The sequence below is a fragment of the Callionymus lyra genome, chromosome 14 (genome assembly GCF_982586985.1).
Source record: "Callionymus lyra chromosome 14, fCalLyr1.hap1.1, whole genome shotgun sequence".
Classification (NCBI taxonomy): domain Eukaryota; kingdom Metazoa; phylum Chordata; class Actinopteri; order Syngnathiformes; family Callionymidae; genus Callionymus; species Callionymus lyra.
Window position 1 is genome coordinate 23312566 of NC_141831.1, and position 23444 is coordinate 23336009.

General features: G+C 41.0%; 2 protein-coding genes across 2 annotated transcripts; one reads left to right on the forward strand and one right to left on the reverse strand.

The window, feature by feature from the left end:
• Positions 1 to 1332: 1332 nt before the first annotated feature.
• On the forward strand, positions 1333 to 2487 carry ptrh2 (peptidyl-tRNA hydrolase 2). The gene is made up of 2 exons (XM_087807370.1): positions 1333 to 1390; positions 1876 to 2487. Exon 2 carries the CDS (start codon positions 1885 to 1887, stop codon positions 2395 to 2397), a length of 513 nt encoding a protein of 170 aa, XP_087663496.1. The 5' UTR covers positions 1333 to 1390; positions 1876 to 1884; the 3' UTR covers positions 2398 to 2487.
• A 626-nt stretch (positions 2488 to 3113) lies between these two features.
• On the reverse strand, positions 3114 to 22879 carry cltca (clathrin, heavy chain a (Hc)). The gene is made up of 30 exons (XM_087807953.1): positions 22599 to 22879; positions 17731 to 17938; positions 14611 to 14879; positions 14367 to 14528; positions 14172 to 14285; positions 13644 to 13817; positions 12326 to 12523; positions 12028 to 12228; positions 11791 to 11943; positions 11590 to 11712; positions 11263 to 11400; positions 11021 to 11185; positions 10779 to 10959; positions 10245 to 10408; positions 9268 to 9393; positions 9034 to 9176; positions 8718 to 8952; positions 8522 to 8644; positions 8300 to 8445; positions 8056 to 8239; positions 7800 to 7992; positions 7415 to 7572; positions 6993 to 7265; positions 6613 to 6930; positions 6412 to 6543; positions 6233 to 6343; positions 5987 to 6157; positions 5696 to 5917; positions 4299 to 4374; positions 3114 to 4218 (listed from the first exon to the last, which is right to left on the reverse strand). The coding sequence occupies exons 1-30, from the start codon at positions 22638 to 22640 to the stop codon at positions 4085 to 4087; spliced, it is 5037 nt and encodes a 1678-aa protein (XP_087664079.1). The 5' UTR covers positions 22641 to 22879; the 3' UTR covers positions 3114 to 4084.
• Positions 22880 to 23444: the final 565 nt, after the last annotated feature.

A 23444-nucleotide genomic window follows, 5' to 3' on the forward strand; every position in this document is an offset into this window, starting at 1 on the left:
CACCTGTAAACTGATGTTTCAAAAATAGCAAACACTTCCTCCAGCGATACACAGAAGCTGCCCCAGCTTCTGGTTGCGCAATCGTCCTTTTGACCAAAACAACACCAACCTGTTGAGTAACACTTGAGAGAGGCACAATGAAGAAACTCAATACTGAGCATGTCGACTTCAGCTCGGGGAAATGATGAGCCTTTTGGAAACTTTTTCATCTTAAATTGTATTAAAAGATAATCTGGGGTGTGCTCTGCCTGATTTATACGTAGACAATTGCAAACAGGAGAATAAAAGAGCCTTGTGTGATTTCTGTCATCGTGCAGAGAAACATGGTTTGTTTATCGTAGACCTGAGTCGAGTTGACATTAGCCTGCTGTGAGGCACCAAAGAAAGCAGAAGTTTGTCATTCATGATCTTGAGTAGAGAGTGATGTAGTGGAGGGGCCACTGAGGGTTAGAGGACTATAAACAGGAGCTGGCAGGGGGAGGGGAGAGTGACAGAAGTAAAGGCAGAAAAGAGATTTATTTCATCAATTGCCTGGTGCCGCCACCAGGGAGCAGGTCTAATTAAAGTGCTATAAATAAGTGGATCACTTTACTGGAGGCACTTCTGACACTTTTCAGTTCCCAGGAGGCAGAGTAATTGGAATTTCGGAACTCAAACTGAACTAACCAAACACTGGTCATAACTATAAACAAAACAAGCTTTTACGAACGCAAATAAATTTAAATTGAGGGACTTAAAATGAATCGGACTTCTATGAAACTCTGTTATCTCAGTCAAGATGAGATGTGTTTGTTTGTTATTAGAAATAAAAAGATCATTATTATTTAAATTTGATTTTATGCTGTATTTTAAGAGTCATGTGAAATTAGCTCCTTTCATGGTGGATGAAATAACAGGTTTTTATTTAAATATCTTAAGACGTTTTTATTTGTTCAGGCGTTTCCTTGATTTTCTGGAACTCCTCTTATGTTATCAGTTTTATCTTGATCTTTAATGTATATACTTTATTGAATATTGTTTCGATTGTTTAAGCGCTTTGTGACCCTGGTCTGGAAAAGCGCTATACAAATAAAAATTACTTACTTACTTACTTATTTATAGTTAAGTTTAACTCATTTTATTAAGATGTACGTAAATTATAAACATTAAAACTGTATACAAGCGTATAATTGAATGTAAAGAAACACAAGTCTTAAATATAAATCATCCTTTTAATATTAATATATTTAATATTCATATACTTATAGTCGTTCACATTGTCAGTGTAATACACCCCGCTGGACGCATGGCGGCGTGATGCGGCCGAGAGTGCGTTTTTACCTCGTCAAAGAAGAAGAAAGCTATCAACTCTCCTCCATTCATGCTGTAAACACGCGAAACCTTTCAACAGGTATGAACACACAAATAAAATTGCGTTCTTTTATTTTCCCGGCCTAGATACAACCTTCCACAGTTCACCTAAATAAACGACTTTACGTTTGCAGTTGCTTTTGGTGCGGTTTAGGGGGTTTGTTTTCAGTGAGTTGACGCTAGCTAACTGTTCCTATAAGCTAGTTAGCGCCAGAAATGAAATCTAATATATTACAGCCTGTCATTTACAGGCATATAAAATAACTTTTATTTGTAATGTACGTTTATAGTTATGGCTTGTGAAGTCAGCCTGCATTGACTAAGTTGTATATGCATTATAAAGTTATGTAGATAAAATAAATTATTGATTATTGATTCTATTAAGTCTGAAAATGTACGTCAATGTCGTAAAAGGTTGTTACCACATGATACAGGGCCTGGTGTTTGACTCGTTTACTGCTTCAAAAAGTGTCAATCAATGTTCTAAACAACTTATTGAAACATATGTGTGACTGTTGTTTGCAGGTTGACGTCATGGACTTGCTTTACGGCCCGGTGGGCTTGGGTGTGGTCGCGGGGCTGGGCTGTGGGATTCTCCTCGGCTGGCATCTCCGCTCTCGCATCCTCCCAGCTTCAAAGACGACGACGGCGGCGAACGACGGCGCCAGCGAGTTTGACGTGATGGGAGAAGGCGGGGAATTCAAGATGATTCTGGTGGTCCGAAATGACCTGAAGATGGGCAAAGGGAAGGTGGCGGCTCAGTGCTCCCACGCCGCCGTGTCGGCGTACAAGCAGGTGCAGCGCAGAAACCCGGAGCTCCTGAAACAGTGGGAGTACTGCGGCCAGCCCAAAGTGGTGGTGAAGGCCCCCGATGAGGACACTCTTGTCGATCTCCTGTGTCACGCCAAGGAAGTTGGACTTCCTGTCAGTCTGATTCAGGACGCGGGGAGGACACAGATCGCACCGGGCTCGCGTACGGTCTTGGGCATCGGTCCAGGTCCTGCCGATCTGATCGACAGCGTCACTGGAGAATTGAAGCTTTACTAGAGCCAACAATTATGGAGAAGATCATGCTGAGATGGAACACACCTTTGTAATAATGTTTAGTTATCTGAATTAAACTGCTAGTGAACAGGATGTTTGACTATTTTTTTCAAGTTTGTGCTGAAATACTTGTCTTAAACTTTTCTTCTGATCATTTGATTGCAAAAACACTTTAACGCTGTAGGAACTCCTTTTTCATGATTTTAGCGCATGAAGTTTCAAAACTTTACTTAAAACTATTACACAAAAATGCCACAAGGTGCACTTTCGTATTTGACCGTTAGAGGGCAGTGATTCCGCACGACACTAGTCCTCAAAACCATCTTTGTTTAATGGCTTATGCTCAACTTCAAATCTCGTAATAACCTCAAAAACACCTTATCTTCATGCTTCACACCTTAATTCATCCGGTCAGAAAAGCAAAGATGCCTCTCGGATTACAAGTACAAAACTGAACAATCTTTTTGTACAGTGACATGTCTGGTGTTTGTCGAGGGTCACATTTACGCTGATCTACTTTGTCGAAGTTAAAACAAATGTGTAAATAAATTGCATTTTCTATTCTTGAAAACCTTGAGTACATTTTGTATTTGGAATGCGTGTCAATTCTCATAAGCAGCTGTGATAGTTCCGAGTGAAAATGTAAACATGCTTAAAAAGTGACAAAGAGCAGCAAACGCTTCAATCCGCACCAGTGGACATGAAAGAGCAGCACGCCGTTTCTGACAAACAAGAAGCCTTTATTTTTTTAAGTGGATAACAAAATGCTGTTTCATTCATTTGTTTATGCACAATCAAATAGTTTAAGTGCACAATTTAAACCTAAGGTCATTTAGATAAGAATATAAGTTTCAAAGGAGTTAATGATTGATTCACTGTATACACGCAAGCCTTTGAATAAAAACTTCAAATTACCACAAGTCCAGGGAGATTTCAGAGCTGGATGAGTCAATCAAGGTCAAAGGTCAACCTTGACAGGCGGCGAGGGAGGTTCAGGGTATGAAGACAGAAAGATACAGACTAGTCCAGTCCCTCCAAAGGCGGAAAGGTCCCATTTTAGACACGTTAAAGCACAAGAAAATGTCTAACTGCAAATTTGTGGGAGAGTCCTGCATAGGTTTTACTGTACGTATGTAAAATACTCTCTTGGGTTCTCCTTCGACAATCAGCCCTGAAGTTTGTGCATTGTGGGAACAAGACTGCTACAACGTAGTGTTGAGGTGGTTGTGATGTTCAAATGTAGTTGTGTCTCAATATACAATAACTATGTTTTTACAGTCAAACAGGAAGCTGCTCACACACACACCAAAGAAAGAGCCTACATTAATTTCTTCTCACTACAGAGTGCAAATCAGACGCTTCACGACAGACCATGGTTTTCTAGGAAGAGAACTCGCTCTTCTCACGGCTCCCTCCCTCCCACATTGTACATAAACCCCAAATAAAATAGACAAAAGAAATTAATCTAGTCAATACGGAATGTGAGAAAATGAATCATGACTCAATATATTTCCTTGAAAACAAATAGTCCTTCATGACAGTTAAAAAAAAAGAAGAAGTAAAGTAAAAAAGAAAAGGGAGGAAAGGGGGATTTTCTGTTGAGACCCCTGTGGAGGGCAGAGAGACGTCTGGAGGACTGTGGACGATGGTGGGTGGCAGCTCAGGCCTGCTTGTGAGAGGAGTCGGGCGTTTACATCCCGTAACCGAAGCCGGGCTGCGCTGCTGGCTGAACGTATCCTGCGGGGGCCTGGTAGCCATAACCGTAGGCCGGCTGTGGGGGGACCGGGACGCTGGGGCCGGCAGTCAGCATCAGCTGGGGTGTTCCTGGAGAAGAACAGACAAATCTTGATGCAGAAAAATGTTCGAACGAGGCAACTAAACATGACTGGAGCAGTAAGTGCTACCATAGACGATGGGCTGTGACTCGGTGGCCTGCTCCTCTTCTTTCCTTAGAGACTCGGATGTTTCAAGTTTATCCACCTGCAAGACAACAATCGGACACAAACGCTTACAAAGTGAACAACATGCGTGGAAGCGACCAAAGGAAACTGCAAACTCAAGACTGCATTGATTAGTATACCACTCCAACAATACCATGACTTCGAAATATGATAAAAAATAAACGGTTAATTCCTCCAATGAGCCCAGTTCCCAGGGCTGCAGTGCAGTTAGATGGAAAAGGGGACTAATGTGCAACTTCCAGGCAGCAATGACAAAGTAATGCAACAGCAGCTGCATGCATGAGAAACAATCCTAAAACTTGGATGTTGCCAGTGTCTAAAAACTAAACTGTGTGGTCGTCGTCACCTGCCAGGAATGTCTGAGCATGCAACTGTCGACTGTGAGCTGGATGATGGTTTCGGGAGGACAAGTGAATGGTGTGGAAGTGGAGTCGGCAATATTTTCAATGTTTGCTGCAAGTCGTCAGGCAGCACCGTTTCTACTATAGTTTCTCCTCCGAGTCTCTCCTTTCACTTCCACATATGCTTGAACATTTCCCCCAATAACATCACTCTGCATGACACCCCACACATCAGCCACCCCCCATTGTTTTATCTCATCAGGGATATAAATTAAATTTCACTTAGCGCTGCGCTTTGAAAAGTGCTACTGCCCAGACATTATTTAATGTAATTTATAATGATTAGAGCTTGTTTTTCTTTAACGTCTTGTTGTTTAAATGGCTGCTACAAGTCAAGTTACATGTGTATACTGACCAGATGAAAGATAGTTCATAAGAGTTCATTGAAGAGCTGGTACATCAAAAATTACTCGACGGCGTTTAGGTACTCGTTGTCTAATCTGTACGTTAGTCACATGGTACAGACGGGCTTTAATACTTGATTGATACATTGTTTTTGGTGTCATTTTCCACATTCTGTAAATATATAATACTGATTTTAAAATTATTTTTAGGGTTTAGAAAGAAAAGTTGCACAATTCAACTCTGGTGGTTTGGACAAAAGCATATTTGAATATAACCTCAAGTGACTTCCGTCACGTCCACATGAGGAGAGAAGTTTAAATAAATGGAAGGACTATTATATGACAGTTTTTCTATGTACTCTGACTATAATCAACAGGTGTAACGGTGGTGGCTGGCAGCAGTGGACACAATGCATAGGCAAGGCTGCAGTCCTCTGAACCAAATTCTTAACAATCAAACACAGAGCACTGACTATCACCTGCTCTGTTATGGCATCGACCTGCATGAGACGACAGCAACACACAAGATAAACAGTTTAACTGTTAGACACTGAAGACATTAAGAATCTCCAGGGCGCAGCTTCAAGTGACCCACCTTGCTCAGGTACTCCCTCATAACCTGGATGAAGTATGGCATGGAGAAATCCATGATGTTGTGTCTCCAGGTCGTCTCCAGCACCACGTCGGGTCGCAGGAGGTCGTAGCAGGAGAACAGGCAGGCGGCAAAGCACTCCTTTTTGTTCTCCAGGAGAAACCAGGACAGCAGCTCCTCCGCCAGCTCCGTGTCCTTGGACTCTGAAGCGTACTGCATCGCGTCCTGCAGCACGAGGAGACGAGAACATGAGTGGACTTTGAAGCCCCCAAAACGCAGAGAGCTCCGTCATACCTTGTACAGCTTGTCCTTCTTGCAGAGCTCCACACTCTGTTTCCAGCGGTTGTTTCCTTTGAAGAGGTACGCGGCGATTCTTCTGAATTCAATCAGCTCGTGCTTCTCCAGGCGCTGAGCCAGCGAGATGTTGTCGAAGTTGTCGTAGGCGTCTATTGATGTCCTCAGTGCCTGGGTGAGGTGGGCGAGGAAAGTCAGTTGTGACAGGGTCGTGAAGGGTGTTCGGGGGGGGGGGAGGTGTCTCACCTGGTAGTCCTCCTCTGTGATAAAGAGGTTGTTAAGTGCTTCGTTAACAGATTTGTTGTTGTGGTTCTGGACTGAGCGCAGGTAGGGCTTGACCAGAGGCAGCTGTTTAACCTGGTCAAAAAAAACACACGAATGGTTGCAAACCTCAGACTTTCACAACTCTTGTGTGGAGTTGATACCTTGCTGAAGTAGTTGACGGCGCGGGAGTGGTCCAGTCTGGGTGAGAGAACGATCAGCAGGTCGTTCAGTAACAGAGGCTTGAACTCCAGATAGAACTGAATGGCTTTGTAGTATAGTTCCACATTGGCCACCTGCAGAAGAAAGAAGTTTGATTTGAAGTGATGGACAACAGGACTGATGGTAGGAGGATGGATGCAGACCTTTGTGATGATGTCCTTGAACTGTCCCTCCTTCCAGGCGTCAGTCGGGTGGTTCATCATGGTGATGATAGCGTTGTCAAACTCCTCGTACTTGTCGTACAGGAACACCAGCTCGGCCCACAGGTGAGCCTGCTCGGCGGCTCGCAAGACTTTCGGGATGTTGACTCGGGACCAGAAGAGCTCCAGATGTTCACGCATCTTCTGGGGCTTGAACTTGGAGTAGAGGATGGCCAACTCGGTGAACATTCCCATGTGAGCACGCTCCAGACCCAGAGCAGCCTCCAGCATGGTGATCAGCTCCTCGAAGTAACCGCGGTCCTGCAAGAGAACGCAGGCATCAAAATCTGTACTTTCATCACTTCTCAGGGTGAGTAACTTACTTGGTAGTAGTTGATCAGCTCCTCCAGCTCATCGGCGTGCACCACAATGTGGAGGCCGCACATCTGAGCCAGTCTGAATTCAGTTCCGTCCACGCAGGCGAAGCAGACTTCCTTCCAGGTGCGCGTGCTGTTGGCTTTACGGGCTCCGTCCACAGCAGCCTGATACTCGCCGAGGTGCACCAGAGTCGACGCCAGGCGCCCGAAGTTGGAGACGTTGTTGTAGAGCAGTTTAGCTGCGTCATACATTTTCTCATCGTAGCAACGATCGCCAACCTGAAGGTTGAAAGATTGTATTCATTAAACTAGTTGACCGGTCAAACTAATTATCTGGGCCGCAGTGAAGTGCATATCTTGTAAACGTTTTCTTTACAATTAATATTCTATATTTTCAAATTTTAAATTCTAAAGTGACTGCTGCTTGCCTGTTGGATGTGAGCGTTGTTCGGTCCATTGATGAACTCTTCCAGTTCTGCCAGGCGATTGGTTTTGGCCAAAGCAAAGATCAACTCAGTCTCCACATAAGACTCACGAGCCTTCTTGCGAGCCATCTGAAGGAATTTGACCAAGTCCTCCCAGTTTCCTACAAAAGTTTACGTCAATTCACAGATCAGCAAAATAAGACCGAATTAAATACATATAAAATGAGTCTTCAAGATCAGATTTATCTGGCCTCCTTGTCTTACACTTCAAAACTAAAGATACAAATCAGACTCAGCTCACCATCGATTTAAGCGGCAGTTCATAGCTAATAAAACCAGTAGGGAATAATGGTTTTCTATCCCAGTTAGGTGAACTTTCAATTCTTACCACTTTTGTCTGCAGCTTGAACAACCTCCATGTATGCCGAGGGGTCATCGGCCTTGATGTAGGAGTCGATCGCCTCTTTCACAAGTCCCTTCTGAAGCTGTGCTTTTGCCAGTTGGCTCCACACCGCAGGTTCGTTGCAGCGCTCGGCGAACTCGTACGCCCGGTCCAAGTTGCTAATATGTTCAATCAGCACCTAAAGCGCATAGTGGTCAGTAGATGAAAGACAGATGTTGAGCTGTGTGGATGTGTGACTCACCTGCACGGCAGATGTGTTGACATCAAACTTCTTGAAAATGGCGAAGGCCTCCTCAAATAACTCGTTGCTGATGGCGATGTTTGCAATATCAGGGGCGTCATAGTTGTCCAGTCTGTTGATGTATTCCATCACGCGTGTGCGGTCGGCTTTGATTGCAGTGAGGATGAGCAGGTTTTGCAAGTTTCTACAGAAATAAATGATATTAGTTTGCCGTTCATGTCATCTGTGATTTTTCTTTAAGCACCTGTGTTCACTGAAGACAGAGTTGTCCAAAACAATCTTCTCCAGCAGCTCTATTAGCTCGTTAGGAAGATCAGCAGTCATGAAGGCCTTGACAGTGACCGACACCTCCTCTGGATCCTGTGTTTCGGACAGTGCTGTTTGCACCACCTATGGTGAGAATAGTAGCATACGTGTTACTCACTCCAATAGTACACCAGACTTAACTACTTATCAATTTCTTTACCTGGTCGATAAGAGGTCGTCTGAAGGGGTTTGTCTCCAGCAGTACACTGCCCCACAGGTCCGGGTCTTTACGGCGGACCAGGTAGCGAGACAAGCTCTTGAACAGGGAATTCTCGTTGCACACCTAAAGTGAAGAGGTATCAATTATACTGCAAGACACTGGGAAGAAATGCAGGCTGGGTAAAATAAATAATCACATTTATCAGCTCCTGGTCACACTGTCCTCTCTCGTAGGCTACACAGGCCAGATGGGGGTCTCTTTTCTCGCAGTATTTTCCCACCACACGGCTGTCGTAGAAGGGGTTTTCCCTTAAGAAGCGCTCAGGGTTGTTGTTGCTGTCAATGTAGATCTTGGCCAAGGCATTGTGGGTGGCAGGTTCCTCGCACCCCTCATGAATTCGAGATTCCAACCATGGGAGTAAAAGCTTCAGTCTGTGGGGAAAGGCTTGTGATCAGCAATAGTCTAATCTATTTGGACAACTATCTCCGGTGTTGTTTAGATGAGGTCCTTACCTGTTTCTCTTTTCCACTTCAGCAACCAGTTCATCAGTGGAAAACTGTCCTCGGACAACGAGGATCAGGCTCTTGATGACATCTTCTGAGCAGTCCACATCCAGGAGACCACCAACAACCACAGGCAGACGGCTGGGATTCACCTGTAAGTAACAAGTTACATGCAGTGTTTTGTATTTAAGGTAAGGTAAAACTTTATTGATTTAATGAATTGAACTTCTGAACCAACCGTACCTTCTGGACATAGATCTCGATGTACTTCTGCAGGTTGTTGCGATACAAGTACAGGACCAGGTCGTGAACAAAGTCGAAACGGTCGCAGACGATTATCAGCGGCAGCTGATCTGTGAGTTTAGCTTCCTGTCAGGCACAAGAAACAAAATTGTCAGATTAACACAAAAATGGATTCACTGACACAATCAGCCCCTATTTTAAGAACCACAAATGTTCTGAAATAAAGTCAAGGGAAAAATAAAGGGAGCGTTACTACATAAATGTTTTACGGTTCGTTCACGACTGCTGGCAAAAAAAACAGCAGTTACTTCACCACAATAGCAAAGACAGAATAAAAAAAAAGGGACAGTAGATCTCAGACGTGTCAAAATGTAGTTGGCTGGCGATGACACCATCCACACAGGATTTTAAAATGGGATTGTGCACTTTCTACTTCCCAAAAACATGCAGGATAAAACAGTAACTTCGCTCCTTAGTCTATATACTATCTACAAAGACACAGTTTCTAAAATATCTAGAATAAAAGGGTATCTCCAACCTTCTTGTACATTTAAAAAAGGGCAAAAAACATTAAATTAATTCAGACATACTATGGCTGCACCTGTGTGCATGTATTAATTCTGTGTGTAAATTACACACCGACATAAATCCAAGTTTCAAACATTGGCTTTAAGTTAAAGGGTAAGGCAAAGTAAAGAGGGGATCCTGAACTCTGAGGGGGATTAATTTACCTGATAAATGTCCTGCCATTCCAAAGACAAGAGGAAAAGCAAGAGAGATAATTTACTGCCCTTATGAGCATAATTTAACCAACAATTGTTAGATTTTTACTATTACAGAATTTGGGGTTTGTTTAGCCTGAGGAATGATAAATCACGGAACAAAAAGGGATGCAAACAGACATCAAGATACCAACAACGAAATAGACCATTTAAGGGATATAATTTTATAAGACACCACTGGCTGGTCAGTGTTACCTTGAGGAAGTTCTTGACGCGCTCTGGGTCATAACAGTTGCTCTCTCTGCAGATCCTCTCCACTTCCTTGATCTGGCCGGTCTTGCAAGCAGCCTGGATGTACTTGAAATGAACCTCTGGGTCTTGACTGAAGTTGACAATTGAGCCAAGGAAGTAGAATAGGCCTGTGAGAGAACAGGAAAGTCCACATAATGGTTAGTTTCACACAGTAATGTCAACCAATTCAGAAGGTTGAGGTCCAGGCCCAAGTTGTTACAGTAGCTCAGAAGAATGGCATCCCACATCCTAGAATGGCGCCACATTTCCATTGAGGATTAAAACTAAGTGTTTGCAGAACCTATTTGCTCTTTTCCCATTAACAGCATTACTTCCACCGTTTGCAGAACCTATTTGCTCTTTTCCCATTAACAGCATTACTTCCACCGCCTGGCTATCCCGCACCACCTATCAATTGTTTCTCAAGCCCTCTGGGCATTTAACTTGGCTTAAACGGTAGTGTTAGTCAACACTTTGATATTCAAGACCACATCTCACCTTCAAAGCTCTTGAAGGACTCAAAGAGCTCGGTGAGAGACTGTGTGGTGAGCTGCTCGTGGTACTTGGAAGCCACCTGGACACAGATCTGCAAATTCTGACGGATGTTGGCCGACAGCATGGCTCTGAGGCACTCCAGAGAGTCTTCCACCGACAGGGAGCCAAAGAAGTTCACCAACCACTGGATGGAGAAAAGTGTCAATAAACTCAACTTTATGAACAAGCTATTAATGCAGGCCTACCTCTGGATTGAGAAGATGTGTGTGGACAACTGCACGTTTGATGTCATACAGGTCAGTGTAGTGCTCCAGAGCTCTCTGCAGCAGTCCAGCCTTCTCACAGAGTTGTGCGATGTGGGCACGGTCATAATTGGTGAACATCTGGTTGCCCAGGATTGCATCTGCAACCTTATATTTGGATAAAACAAAGAAGCAGGTGAGTTTTAAAAGTCATTTGAGCTTCTCAAGGGGGTACAAGTGTTCACCTGTGGAGCATGCATGAGGTTCATCTCAAGCAGACGGGTCTGCAGGGGTCCCTCTGAAGGTCGGTTATTCTTAAGAGCATCCAAGAGGAATGAGGTACACTGCTGAATCAAGTTGTACTCCATAAACACGTCCACAATCTGAACACAAAAGAAAGAAAAGGAAACCACAGTTAATATTCATCTCCCTTTAATATTTTGATATTATGAATTGACATTAGGAATAAATACATTCAACACTTTTAAAAATTAAATAAAATATCCAGAGCCAATTTTGACTGCATGTGACCCATGCAGTAAGAGGAGTTTCATTGAATGCCTCGCGTTTACCTGGGTAATATCCGCCAGAGGCTCTTCATCCTGGACCAGCATCTGGGCAAACTGTAGTCCCTGCTCTGGGTTGATGCGCATCACATTCCTCAGAAGAAATATCCAGTCTGGAGTGTAACCAACCTGCAACACAAGCAGAGATATTAAACTCTTCACTTAGGCTTACGCGTCGTTATTTAGCCGTCAGGCTGGCATACACACCTTCTTGGCATAAAGGACAATCTTTGGGAACTGCCCTGTCTCAGCAAAGCACTGAATGACTTTATTGGGAACGTTGGCTCTTAGATAGACACTAAGTGCCAGTGTAGGGTCCACAGCCTTCACAAGGTCCCCCAGCTCCTCAGAACACTCCAGCTAAAACACAAATCATACAGGCGTCATGAAAACATAACTGAAATGCCGTTAAGTCTTGAGTGTGTATTTCTTTGTTCCGAGTACCTTGTCTTCCTTCAGCCACTTCTCCAAGAGCTGTTTTCGACCCTGTTGGAGGACGGGTCTGCAGAGCTCAAGGGACTCAAACTTGTTCAGCTGGCCTTGGTCCAACAGGATGCCGAAGTACTGCAGTAATGGGGAAGTCTGGCCAGCCTGTGTTGGGACACTTTGGAACCTACGAATGGTATCTGGGGTGCGCAGGATACCCTACGGAGTAGCAGATAAACAAGCTTTAACAAATGATAACACACAATAAGGTTTATTTTAGATGGTATGAAGTAAAGAAAAAATGTCTCAGTGATACCTTTGGTGCATTAGCAGCCACCTTGGCTGCGTCGGAGTAGTTGCCAGCTGCAAAGAGGTTATTAAATTTGCGGGCAAACAGCTCTTCGGCTCCAGCTAGGTTGTTGCGGACAGCCAAGCGCAGAGCCAGGTCTGGATTCTGCAGCACGTTGGTGATGTATGGAATTATGTTTTCCTCTTCCACACACACTGACAGCACCTGTAAGAAAGTAAAAAGATAAAGGCGAGATAAAATATTTAAGCTTCATTAGAGAGGAATTAATTTTCTTTTTTTTGCACTTTGAATTAACATCTTTGAGTAAACCTCATAATATGCATATTACATTGATACTTCAAATTCTTTAGATGACATAACATCAACAGTGTTCTGAACACAAGTCAAATATGCAGCATCAATAAGTCTAAAGCACAACCGAGTCACAGTCATTAGTAAGCCTCTGGGTCTATGACTGCAGCAACTGAATGTAAATGTCATCTGAGTGGGTCAGTAGAACGCATGGCTTTTGTGAGCGGTCTAGCAGCTGAAGAAGAAAGGACGCCAGAGTGAATGAATGAGGGAAGGAGGAGTGGAAGGAGGTGGGGGTGCAATTTGGGCCAAGGGGAATTGCAGCTTGTGTTGACCCACTGTAGTCCAGCACAGCCTATCTGAGCCATAGACTTAAAACATAGGCCAATACCTTAGTTACTCTCGAAAGACCCAATATTATGTGGGCAAGGACATGACTGACTAGCTATTTAGATAGATGAGCCCGAAATTAAAGCATTCATAATATTGACATGCTCTCATTCAAATGATCACAGTTCCTTCAACTTTGTAGTATAAGATTACAGTTGATGCTGGCCTCTACAAATGGTCCACAACATTTCTTCACATAGATCAACAACGCAGTTGACTTGTGCATACACACACAAGAACATACATCGACTGCGACAATGGCTCTACACACAGTGTCATATGTCAGCACCCGAGATCATCTTTCTGATCCTCACTCAAATATTTATGGGACGTGTGGCCTGGCTGCAGGATTATTCATCAGCTGATTAGATCTGGTTCTCCTTTCTGGAGCAGTTTTACAAGAGCACAAAGGCACAAACACCTTCAGGTGAAACTCCACACCATAGAGTATTTTACAGTGTTTTCCTACAAAGTCCGAGACTGGAAAATAACTAAGAATTGTTTTTGACACGTTGAAAGAAATGTTTTAAATAATAATAATTATTTTGCTTGAACCGTCAAACATAAACACATTTATTTTATTCATATAAACTACATTACTGGAAGGTAAGTATTTTTAATGGAAAGACAGTAAATGACGAACCTGTCCCTTCCTGTTGACCCCGATGATTCCAGAGGTGGCTTCATGTGGAGCAGTGACAAAGATGGTCTCACCACTGATGCGGTTCATGTAGATGCAGGTGCCAGTTTCCAAGTCATACAAGTGAATGTAGCCATATTTGGTTATGAGGAAAACCACATCCTGCTTGGAGCTGATCTGTAATAGAAAGAAAACATTGTGTAAGCTTATATATTTTTGTGAGTAAACCATTTATTAGTTCATAATTACTGAAAAAACATGTCTACAATGTGCACTGAATTTGAAAAATCGGATTAGAATGTTCTCCAATAATATTACATATTTAACATACAAACATTCCCCAGACTGATGTCAAGGTCGGACCACATGTTATTCAAGGACATTTATATAATTCAGAGTACCTCATTGTTCATTATGCCACTACTGTGCTTAGCCTGACATGTGACCTTCCACTAAATTGACATCATTTAACTTGAACAATTACCTCTTGCTTGATCAAGGGCATGTTGGAATCCCATAAACTATACACACCTGCATGGCTACTGGAAAGTCATTTTGAGCTTCAGGAGGGAAAAAGACATCCACTGCTTTCTTTGGGAATGGCTGGTTGCCAGTTGGTGGAGTCCCCACTTCAATGATGTGCAGCTGCAGGACAAATGTTGAAAAATATATTATCATTTTCAGCAGAGAGAAACAACTACACCGGTTTGACTCAAGGTCACTCACCTTGCCTCCTGCCTGCCCTCTGACAGCAAAGCAGAACAGAGTCGACTCCTCAGAATTGCCCTCCATCTTGAACTGCGCAAAACTGGCAGCGTGGCCTTCAATGGGCTGTGACACTTTTCTATCTACGGAGTACAACTGCATGGCTCCCACTACTCGGTTTTGCTAAAAGAACCGGCACAAAACCCATTACATCTTCCATCAAGAAATGTGATCTTGCATCCACATGCTTGCTTTAACAGCTCACCTGGGCTGAAATGCCAATAAGAAGGAGCCATTTCTGCTTAGCGTCAGTGCGGTAGTTGATTATCTGGCATCCGGCCAGGCTGGAGTGGCGGTCAAAAACTTTCACAGGCTGGGAGTCTCCCTCCATGCTCCAGTGGTAGACAGCATTGTCAGTCACAAGCGCAACAGTGTTGAGTGAAATCCACTTCCAGAAGGTGACATCGTCTGTCATGGTATGTGCCTTCATCTTGCTCTTCATCTCAATATTGAAGATTTGAAGAGTTTTGGCAGCTAGATGGAGAAGAGGAAGAGGGCAGCAGCAAATGCCCAACAGAACATTATCCTTTTTTGTCAAGACACAAGAAGAATACTTTGTTTATGGGAAAAAACATTTTTTATGAAGAAAGATTGAATTTTGAAACACCGGTAGTCATGGCACAGAGATCAAGCGACAGTGCCATGACTGTCAGATAGGGGATGCCGCACATGCTGTAGTCGGAAATAGTGAGGTTTAATGTGAAGTTAAAAATGTTCAAGAGACAACCTTATGGTGTCTTTGCTCTTCTTACTTCCGCAATTAGGAAAACTCCAATCTTCATTTCCCCTCAGTCAATTGTCTTGTGCTTCAGCTCAAATGAATGGTGGTAATAAAAGTTTCCACATATACTTTATATTGCAATTACTTAATCACAAAATGCCTTTTAAATTTACTGAATTACTTACCATGACCAGTAGATCAAAAGTAAAATTAATGGTACAAAAAAAAAACAGTATTACTGTATATAAGATTTCTTATTTAAGAGAACAAAAAAAATCAGAACACACTGAAATAAAAGTGAATCTTATTCATTGCAGTGGCAAACTTAAGGAACATACAAACTTAAATAATGCCATCAACATATTTTAACCATTAAGTCAGGGCTATGAATTTGTATGGCTGTGATTCTTGCTTTACTTCATCAATGGTAGAACAAGTGTTTATAATGAGGAACTAAAATGTTTTCTCTGACTTTTAAACCTTTAGCTTAAAGATAGAAGAAATTGGTTTAAAGCATCACATAAATGTACTACGTCTGAATCAAGTTTCATAAAGGAAATTGTTCATCTGACATTAGGACATCAAAACTGTTTTCAGGTTACCATCAGCACACTCGCGAAAGTCTTTGATTTAAAAGACAAACACTTGTTTAGTTTTATGTCCGACTACACGGATCACCCCCATCAAACTTTTTTCACAGATAGGACGGCAAACAAGGAGACGGAGTGACAAACAATTGACAGTGAAGGCAAACATCTGCAATCGAGTTTTGATGTGTAGAAGTGAAAGACGACGGGCCACACTTAAGGCGGAGAGATATGTTTCAAAAAAGTAATCAAGTTTTAGAATTACTATTCGGATTGTTTGACTAGCACTTTAAACAAGTCATCTTATTTCACTCACCTGTGTTTTATTCTACATGTTAGTTGATTTAAGGGGAGACACTTTCATTTAGTAGCATAGCGGCTTCCTTGTTTACATGTAATTTCATAGTCATTTAAAAGTGAGAAATCATCGTGCTATTATTGATCATAGAAATGTGGTCATGAGCAGTGTGGCAAAATTAAAAGCAGTCAAGATGTCAATAAGCAAGCAAAGGAAATCTAATTGATTTGAGAACAGAAATGTCTGTCTGTGTATTAGTCCTTTCTACATTGTTACATGAAACTATCACAGCTAAATGGTGGGTCACATTACAAGGGTCAACTAAGAGACATCATTCTTGTGGATTAGGAAGAGAGGGAGGGGTTGAGGTGACTTCAAAGAAAAGATTACTACAAGCTAGTACACCAACAAGCCATAGCAGGTTCAGAGACCCAGAACATTTTAAGAGGTTTCCACAATTTTCTTATTAAATGTACTTCTGTTGCATGTATGCATGTATCCATCACTTTGCCTTGGTTTTCATGTAAAATTTATTTGGTACTAATATGCTTTTGTCTCACTAGTTAATCCCAAAAATAAAAAAGATAATTTGTTTTATTTTTTTCGGTCTCGTCATCCTCTCAAAAGATGTGTAAAAATCACATCAAATGATCCTTTCACGACTGCTAGTTTAGGCAAAACACTGACCAAGCAGTGATTCCTAAAAAAAACTCAATGTTTCAGAAATATATTAATGGGATATGAAGACAAAAGATAGAGTTTACACCTGGCACATGGTGGTAGTTTCATCAGGAAATGTAAAGACTCATCACCGTCTCAGTGAGTAGAAACAAAAACGTAAAAACCAAGTGTAAAAGAGAACTGTGGTACAGTTAATCTGCAAAATAATCCTTAGCCGTGTCTGGAAACCCAGGAGACTAAATAAAATGTGCATTTAGCAGACCCATTCCAAAGACTTTGAAGAGAAAAAGCTATTTTGATTTTACAATTCAAGTAATACGATTAAAAAAACAGGTTGCAAGATGTTTTAAAAAGACAAAATATGAAAATGGAAAAGACTGGGGAACTAGATCTCAACACAGATGGCAGATGAAATGATTCTTAAAACAAATTCTATGTCAATAATCTTTCAATTAAGGTACAAGAATTTCCCCCATATTTCACCAAACATTAACTTGTTCTAAATCACTCTTAACACTTGATAGAAATGATGAAATGCCAGCAAGCTATAAGGTTGTGAAAGCTAAACCCTGTTTGGACAGTTACGTTTTCATGTAAAGTTAAGTTTACAAAAGTGATTAACAAAAGAGAAAGAGTCACTGTTTAAAAGGGTTATTCAGTCTTGCTTAAAAAAACAAACACCGTCTTGGGAACAGGATTTCGCTTTCACAATTAAGTAGGTAAATTTTAACTCACCGTCTGCAAACACATAAGAAAGCAGTAAAATAAAGAAAATAAAAAAAAGGAGAGGAACATAGAAAAGAGAAAAACAAAAAGTCAAAGCAATCGTGGATGCCAGACAAAAAAAACAAGTCTACTTTTTTTAAACAGGAAATGTTTTTCATTTAAATCCATGTTACAAAAGACAAAACCTAATTCTCTATACGTGTAAGGATAAAATGAGAAAATCATATACATTTATACATAAACTGAATCTTACGAATACAAAGCACTTTTGGACTAAAATTATGCAATTGATAAACAAAAAATTCAACGTACCTTTCAGTGCAATAACCTTGCTAGCTGGATTCATGATGGCGCTGTCAGCAGAGATGGGCCGGCGGATCGGTGTATTTGGGTCCGCCATGTCAATGATAACCACCTGAGTCTGCTCCCCCACCTTTTCTCGGACACAGATGAATTTATCCGATTCCATGGTGAGCGTGCTGAAGCCTATGTTGGCCGGATTTATCCCCAAATTTTGGAGCTGAAAACGGGAAGATTTTTTACTTACATTTTCACATACACTGTACAAGATCAAACAGAATGCATTATATTTCTGCCATTGCTTAAATTATTTTACGAGCAATACAGTTACACTTTCACACATTTTTATCCTCCATCATTCCATTTTTAGGACATTAAGCTATAGAAATATCCTTGTTCAATATAATCAATTTGGATTAAATGAAGTTATTTTATACTTCAGAAGTGCCCTTTACAAGCATTATTGCTTCATTGACCTTTAAAACACATCCAATTTGCAGCCGTTTAGAATCCATCTTGAGCCAAAGACAACATGTTGACTCGATCACCACACCCAGCACTGACCTCAGTCCTGGGGCCTATAAGCTTGTATAGCTAATGTGAGGTCCAATTCTCAACCGTTTGTACTGGACAATTAGAATAGCACGCAACAACTTTGTAATTCAACTACAGCTTGAAGAGAAAAAACACATTTAAACAAACTCTGCAGATTATCACTTAGGGATCAGGGATCACGCATGAAGTTAAGCTAAAGCTCATAAAGGGCTAAGTGGAATCTCTAAATGTGAACGAGAAACAGTTGTGTTGAGAAGAGTTTACACAACGTTGGCACTGTTAGGTGTCAAGTAAAAAAAAAGGTTTTCTGCATTCAAGCAAAAGATTTTAAAAGGACACCTACACAGAGTCAAAGTAAGGAACATCCTTCCTGATTCACATAAACCCTGACACAGCACAAACTGAAATCGGTGGCAGCGACTGCAGCTTTGTGCAGAACTGCGAAGACTAATCATATACTTGACTTAGTAAGTAAGTAATGGTTATTTGTAAAGCGCCTTTCTAGACCAGTTTCACGAAGCGCTTTAACAATCAAAAACAATACACAGTTAAAATATATACTTTAAAAGGCCAAGACACGTAAACTTTGAGTTACCGTGGCAGATGCTTTGTGAATTCAATATTTAACATTGTTTATCTGACAACTCTACATGTGTGTGTAGGGGAGGGAGATCCCAATTAGCAAACAAAAACCTGTTTCGGGACTCTGCATGCAATAGGAAAAACTAATATCAATGATTGGCCACACCCTCTTGAAGGCCCTGTCCCACCTACATTTTTGACTGGTGCGTAACCTGGTTTCCTTTGATGACACTGATAAAAGGGCTTGCGGAACAAGTATAACAACTGGCTGGAGGAGGAAAATGGCAGCCCAAGTGTTGCGGTGAGAGTTCTGTCATCCCAATAAAGGCAGGGAATATTCAGTTAGGTCATAACTGAATTGAACATTATAAATCAACCTAAATTTGGCTCTTTAAGTAGAGGATAATCTCTCCATTACAAATTTCCTTCCTTTGTATTCTTACGTTACAGTTTCATTCATGTTTGTCCAGAAAGACGCCTTAAAATAAAATGGATTTATTATTATAGATAATAATAAAAACTCTGAATACATTCCAAAACCGAGCAAAGACTTATTGTCTTGTGACTCATCTCTGATACTTAAAAGCTCAGGCATAACAGTCTTTTGAAGAAATCCTACCCAACTGTGGGAATAAACACGGAATATCTTGGCAATTATTAATGTAGTTCAAACCGAGACGATCAAGAATGAGACCAAGTAAGAGACGTAAAAAAATGTCTTAAGTCAAGATGAAGTCATAGAGTCTGTAACACTTTTTGGCTATTTATGTGGAACTCGACGGACTCCCATCTGTTGAGGCAATTGTTTCTTTTACTTCCTTCAACCCAACAAAGAATCTTGCTCAGCATTACTCAGTCATGTGTGCATCAAATTCATGTAAAGTTCAAAGAAAAGCAGGGAAGGATGTGTCATGTAATGTGCTGAGGCTTGCTGGACGATATTGCCATGTTCTACAACAGGAAACCAGGCGCTCATTGTCCAGCTGGACTGAAACAACAGGCCTGGCAGCCTTGCCTCCCTTTCGAACATGTGACATTGGTGGAGGTCATGTGACCAGCACAGGGGTTAGGAGCGAGAAGGCTGCATTGACTGTTCAGATAAACAGACGGGGGAAGGAAGGAATGCATATTTTTCTGGAGCAGATCCATGGAGTTCTGCTGAGGTGGTCACTGAAATGTATTTTACTTTTCTCCAGCGCAGCCAAATGTCAAATACTCCATATATCAGCTTCTGTGTCAGTCACAAGATATCAGCTGCTCTTTTAGTAGTTCAGTTCAAAGTGCAGTCTGGAGACCTTGTACGGTTAGTTTTAGATTGAGCCACAATAGACCATTAACTATCATCTGGATATTGATTAAATATTCAATTTCACTGAAACAACCCTTCATATTGTCAAGGACCTTCACCAGGTTTACCAAACTATCATCCAGAGTTCTTTATTCAAATGTTAACGGTGAAATGATAGAGGCCAAAAGACTTGACATTGAATAAAATATAAAAATTCATTTTCTTATACCTGGAAAACTGTCTTCAAATGTTTAGATGTACACTTGTCAAGTGAACTTGAGCGACAATTCAAGACTCAAAGTGTACAAAAATACATTATAAACTGTACTGTCGTTAGGTAATTCCTTGTTTTGGAAACATTATGTCTGCAATAACTTTGGCTTTCCTGTTGGAACATGTGTAACAATTTTCCATGGGAATGTCATTTCATCAACAAAACCCAGGTCGATAAATACCATTTAAAGATTACATCCAATGTTGTCATTAAAACAGCAGTATTTGTCACAAAATATTTAACATATTGCAGGCAGTACATATTCTATTGGAAGCAAGTATGACATGTGACCAAAACTAACTAACTTTTCTGTGTATAGCAACATAAGGTTAGTGCATGCTTAACTTTTACCTCATGATCAAACCATTAAACTGAGGTTGAAGACACTATATAAATGGATGATATATAAAATTGCAAGCTGTGCAAGTTGAGCGGATGAGAGAAGACAAATGAATAAGAGGAGGAAAGGAAAAGAGACGCAAGATACTGGAATGTGTGTTGCAAGTTTTGTGCTGACTCAGTCAATGAATTTATGAAGAATTATTAAAAAGGCAACATAACATAAATACAGAGCTAAAAAACTATATGTATATGCAAGTCTATCAGGGTAACTTTTTTTTTAATGTTGATGCATGAACTTTAAACATTTTTAGCAAATTGTATTTAAAGTCACAGGTATTGGATGAGCAATTAAAATTGTAAACCACGGTTGAATATATATATATATATATTCTTTTTTTTTTGCTTAGCATAGGATTCAAAGACAATGAAAAAGCAGATGGGTGAGGTTAAAATCAGGTTAAAGTTTCAACGACCATGGTGGAGATAAGAAAGAATTTCCTTCCTCCTTCTTACATCAGCATCGCCGGCTACAAATAATACCCATCACAAGAGCAGAAAGGAACCAGAACTAGCTGTAGAATATCCCTTCCAGTTAATTTGCTTTATGTTTGTGAAATTATTGTATTTACCAATTACTTTAGAAATCCACAGTTCACCAAAATATGTAACAGCTGTTATCAATGTCATTAGTTGCCCAGTAGATGACTGAAAAAGTACATATATTTGTTTTAGTAAAATAAAAGGATTAACCTTTATTAGTTTGCTGATAAAACAACGTCCTAATTGGGATTATATGACATACTGCAAAAAAAGAGGTACATTAATGTTACTACCTCTGCTGCAGTCATAGCTATATTTGCCTTTTATGTTCAGTTAGTAAACAAAACTATTATAAACACCTTTCTGTTATTTGCACTTACCCTGCACGGTAACAAAATACTACATCTAGACGTGCATGTGCAATGGTGGTCATGTGATGGGTCTTTAAGACTTGGCAATTTGGAGGCACACTCCTTCCATGTATTTAAAGGGAAAAAACATATTTCATTGAGAAAAGTAGTTGAATTCGGAATTAAAAAGGGAAACGTTAGATTCAATTTAACCCGATTCAACTGATGTGTCGTCTTCTCCGTGTCAGGTGTGGATTTAAATGTCTTGTAAATAAGTAGGTCAAATTACACTTATTCATATTCAAGTATAATAAATAATTTAACGTCGAACGACTCCGGAGAAGTTTAGAAGTCGTGTTGCTCAATACACTGAAGAGTACAGGGAGCACTAAATAAATATATGAATGAAATGTTAGATAAGGCCTCCTGGGAACATCCAAGTTCCCAAAAGAAACTTGGCGTGAATACGTCGATCTAGAAACTGGAATCGCTATAGAAACTACACCCATTTGACAGAGAATTACAATTCATTGTGAAGTTGTCAACTGATAATCCTTATCGCGCAGCGTCAGTGAGTATCAACAACTGCTAGCCGTCACCTCACTCCGAGGAAACTATTACGCTTCTTGGAGAGAAGCCAGAGCCACTAGAACACCACACATGACCCTTCGAGTGTGAGGAGCGAACATATTTATTAAAATGTGTAACGACTCGTTCACTAGAAGCCTGTAATATCGAGCAGGGAGGTCGACATCTCACTTCAAAAGGGTGGCTAAGTTAGAGTGTTAGCATGCAAGCTAGATGCTAGCAGAGATAAACGTCATCCACCCAGCCGGGCTAGCAAGCGAGCTAACGTCAAGCTAACGAAGGTGTGTGTGAATCCCGCCGCGTATATCTCTAATGTCGGGCGAGGTTCTCCATTCATTCATTCATCCGTTCGAACACGTACCTGCAGGTGCTCCTGGAAGCGAATAGGCAGGATCTGAGCCATGGCGGTTCCTTCTGACTCTCCTCCGGGTTCTTCTTGTGCTAACTAACTACGACGTCGGATCTCGGGACCTAACCGGAAAGCCAGGGAACTTCTGATTTTAAGTCCAATGAATGAATGGTGTTGGGTAATGGTTGCCGGTGCGATGGTGGCGTTTACTTGTTAGGTTCCCTTGGCTAACGACTAACTGCCGCTACACCGACTCCCTGGACCTGCAATGGCGGAGGAGGTTGGCCAACAGAGAAAACATCCCGGAAATGAGGCGGATGAATACCAACTCGCTTTTTTTTTTCTATGTACAAGTTTTTACTTGCGATTCCAATTTAATTATTTAATCGTGTAATTTCATATATTAAGATCCACATCACAAGACAAAAAACACATGCTATATTTAACTCAAATTAGGTACGAGGTCAGGTACGACTGGATCTATTTCTTTATGTTTGTCCTTTGCTTTTTGCCACATCATTCGTCTGAGTGACTTCACGTCAGAACTACGTTTGTACACTTGTTCCTTTCAGCCAATCAAATCACTCCAATCCCAGACAACCAGTATTATTTTATTTATATTATTATTTGACGTTTTTAACACACAAGGTAGATTGGGAAATTAAAAATAACGAATGAGTGCATTCATTTATTGAGATGTGACCTTCATAAAAAAGAATGGCCACTATAATAATTATTGTGTTTTCTTTCTATCTGACAAAAAGTAAATAATTACATTCTTGAGTCATAATACTCATGAAATGAAATTGCAAAATCGTTTATGTGTAAGCTCTGCACCCCAGTCAACGCTTCCTCTTT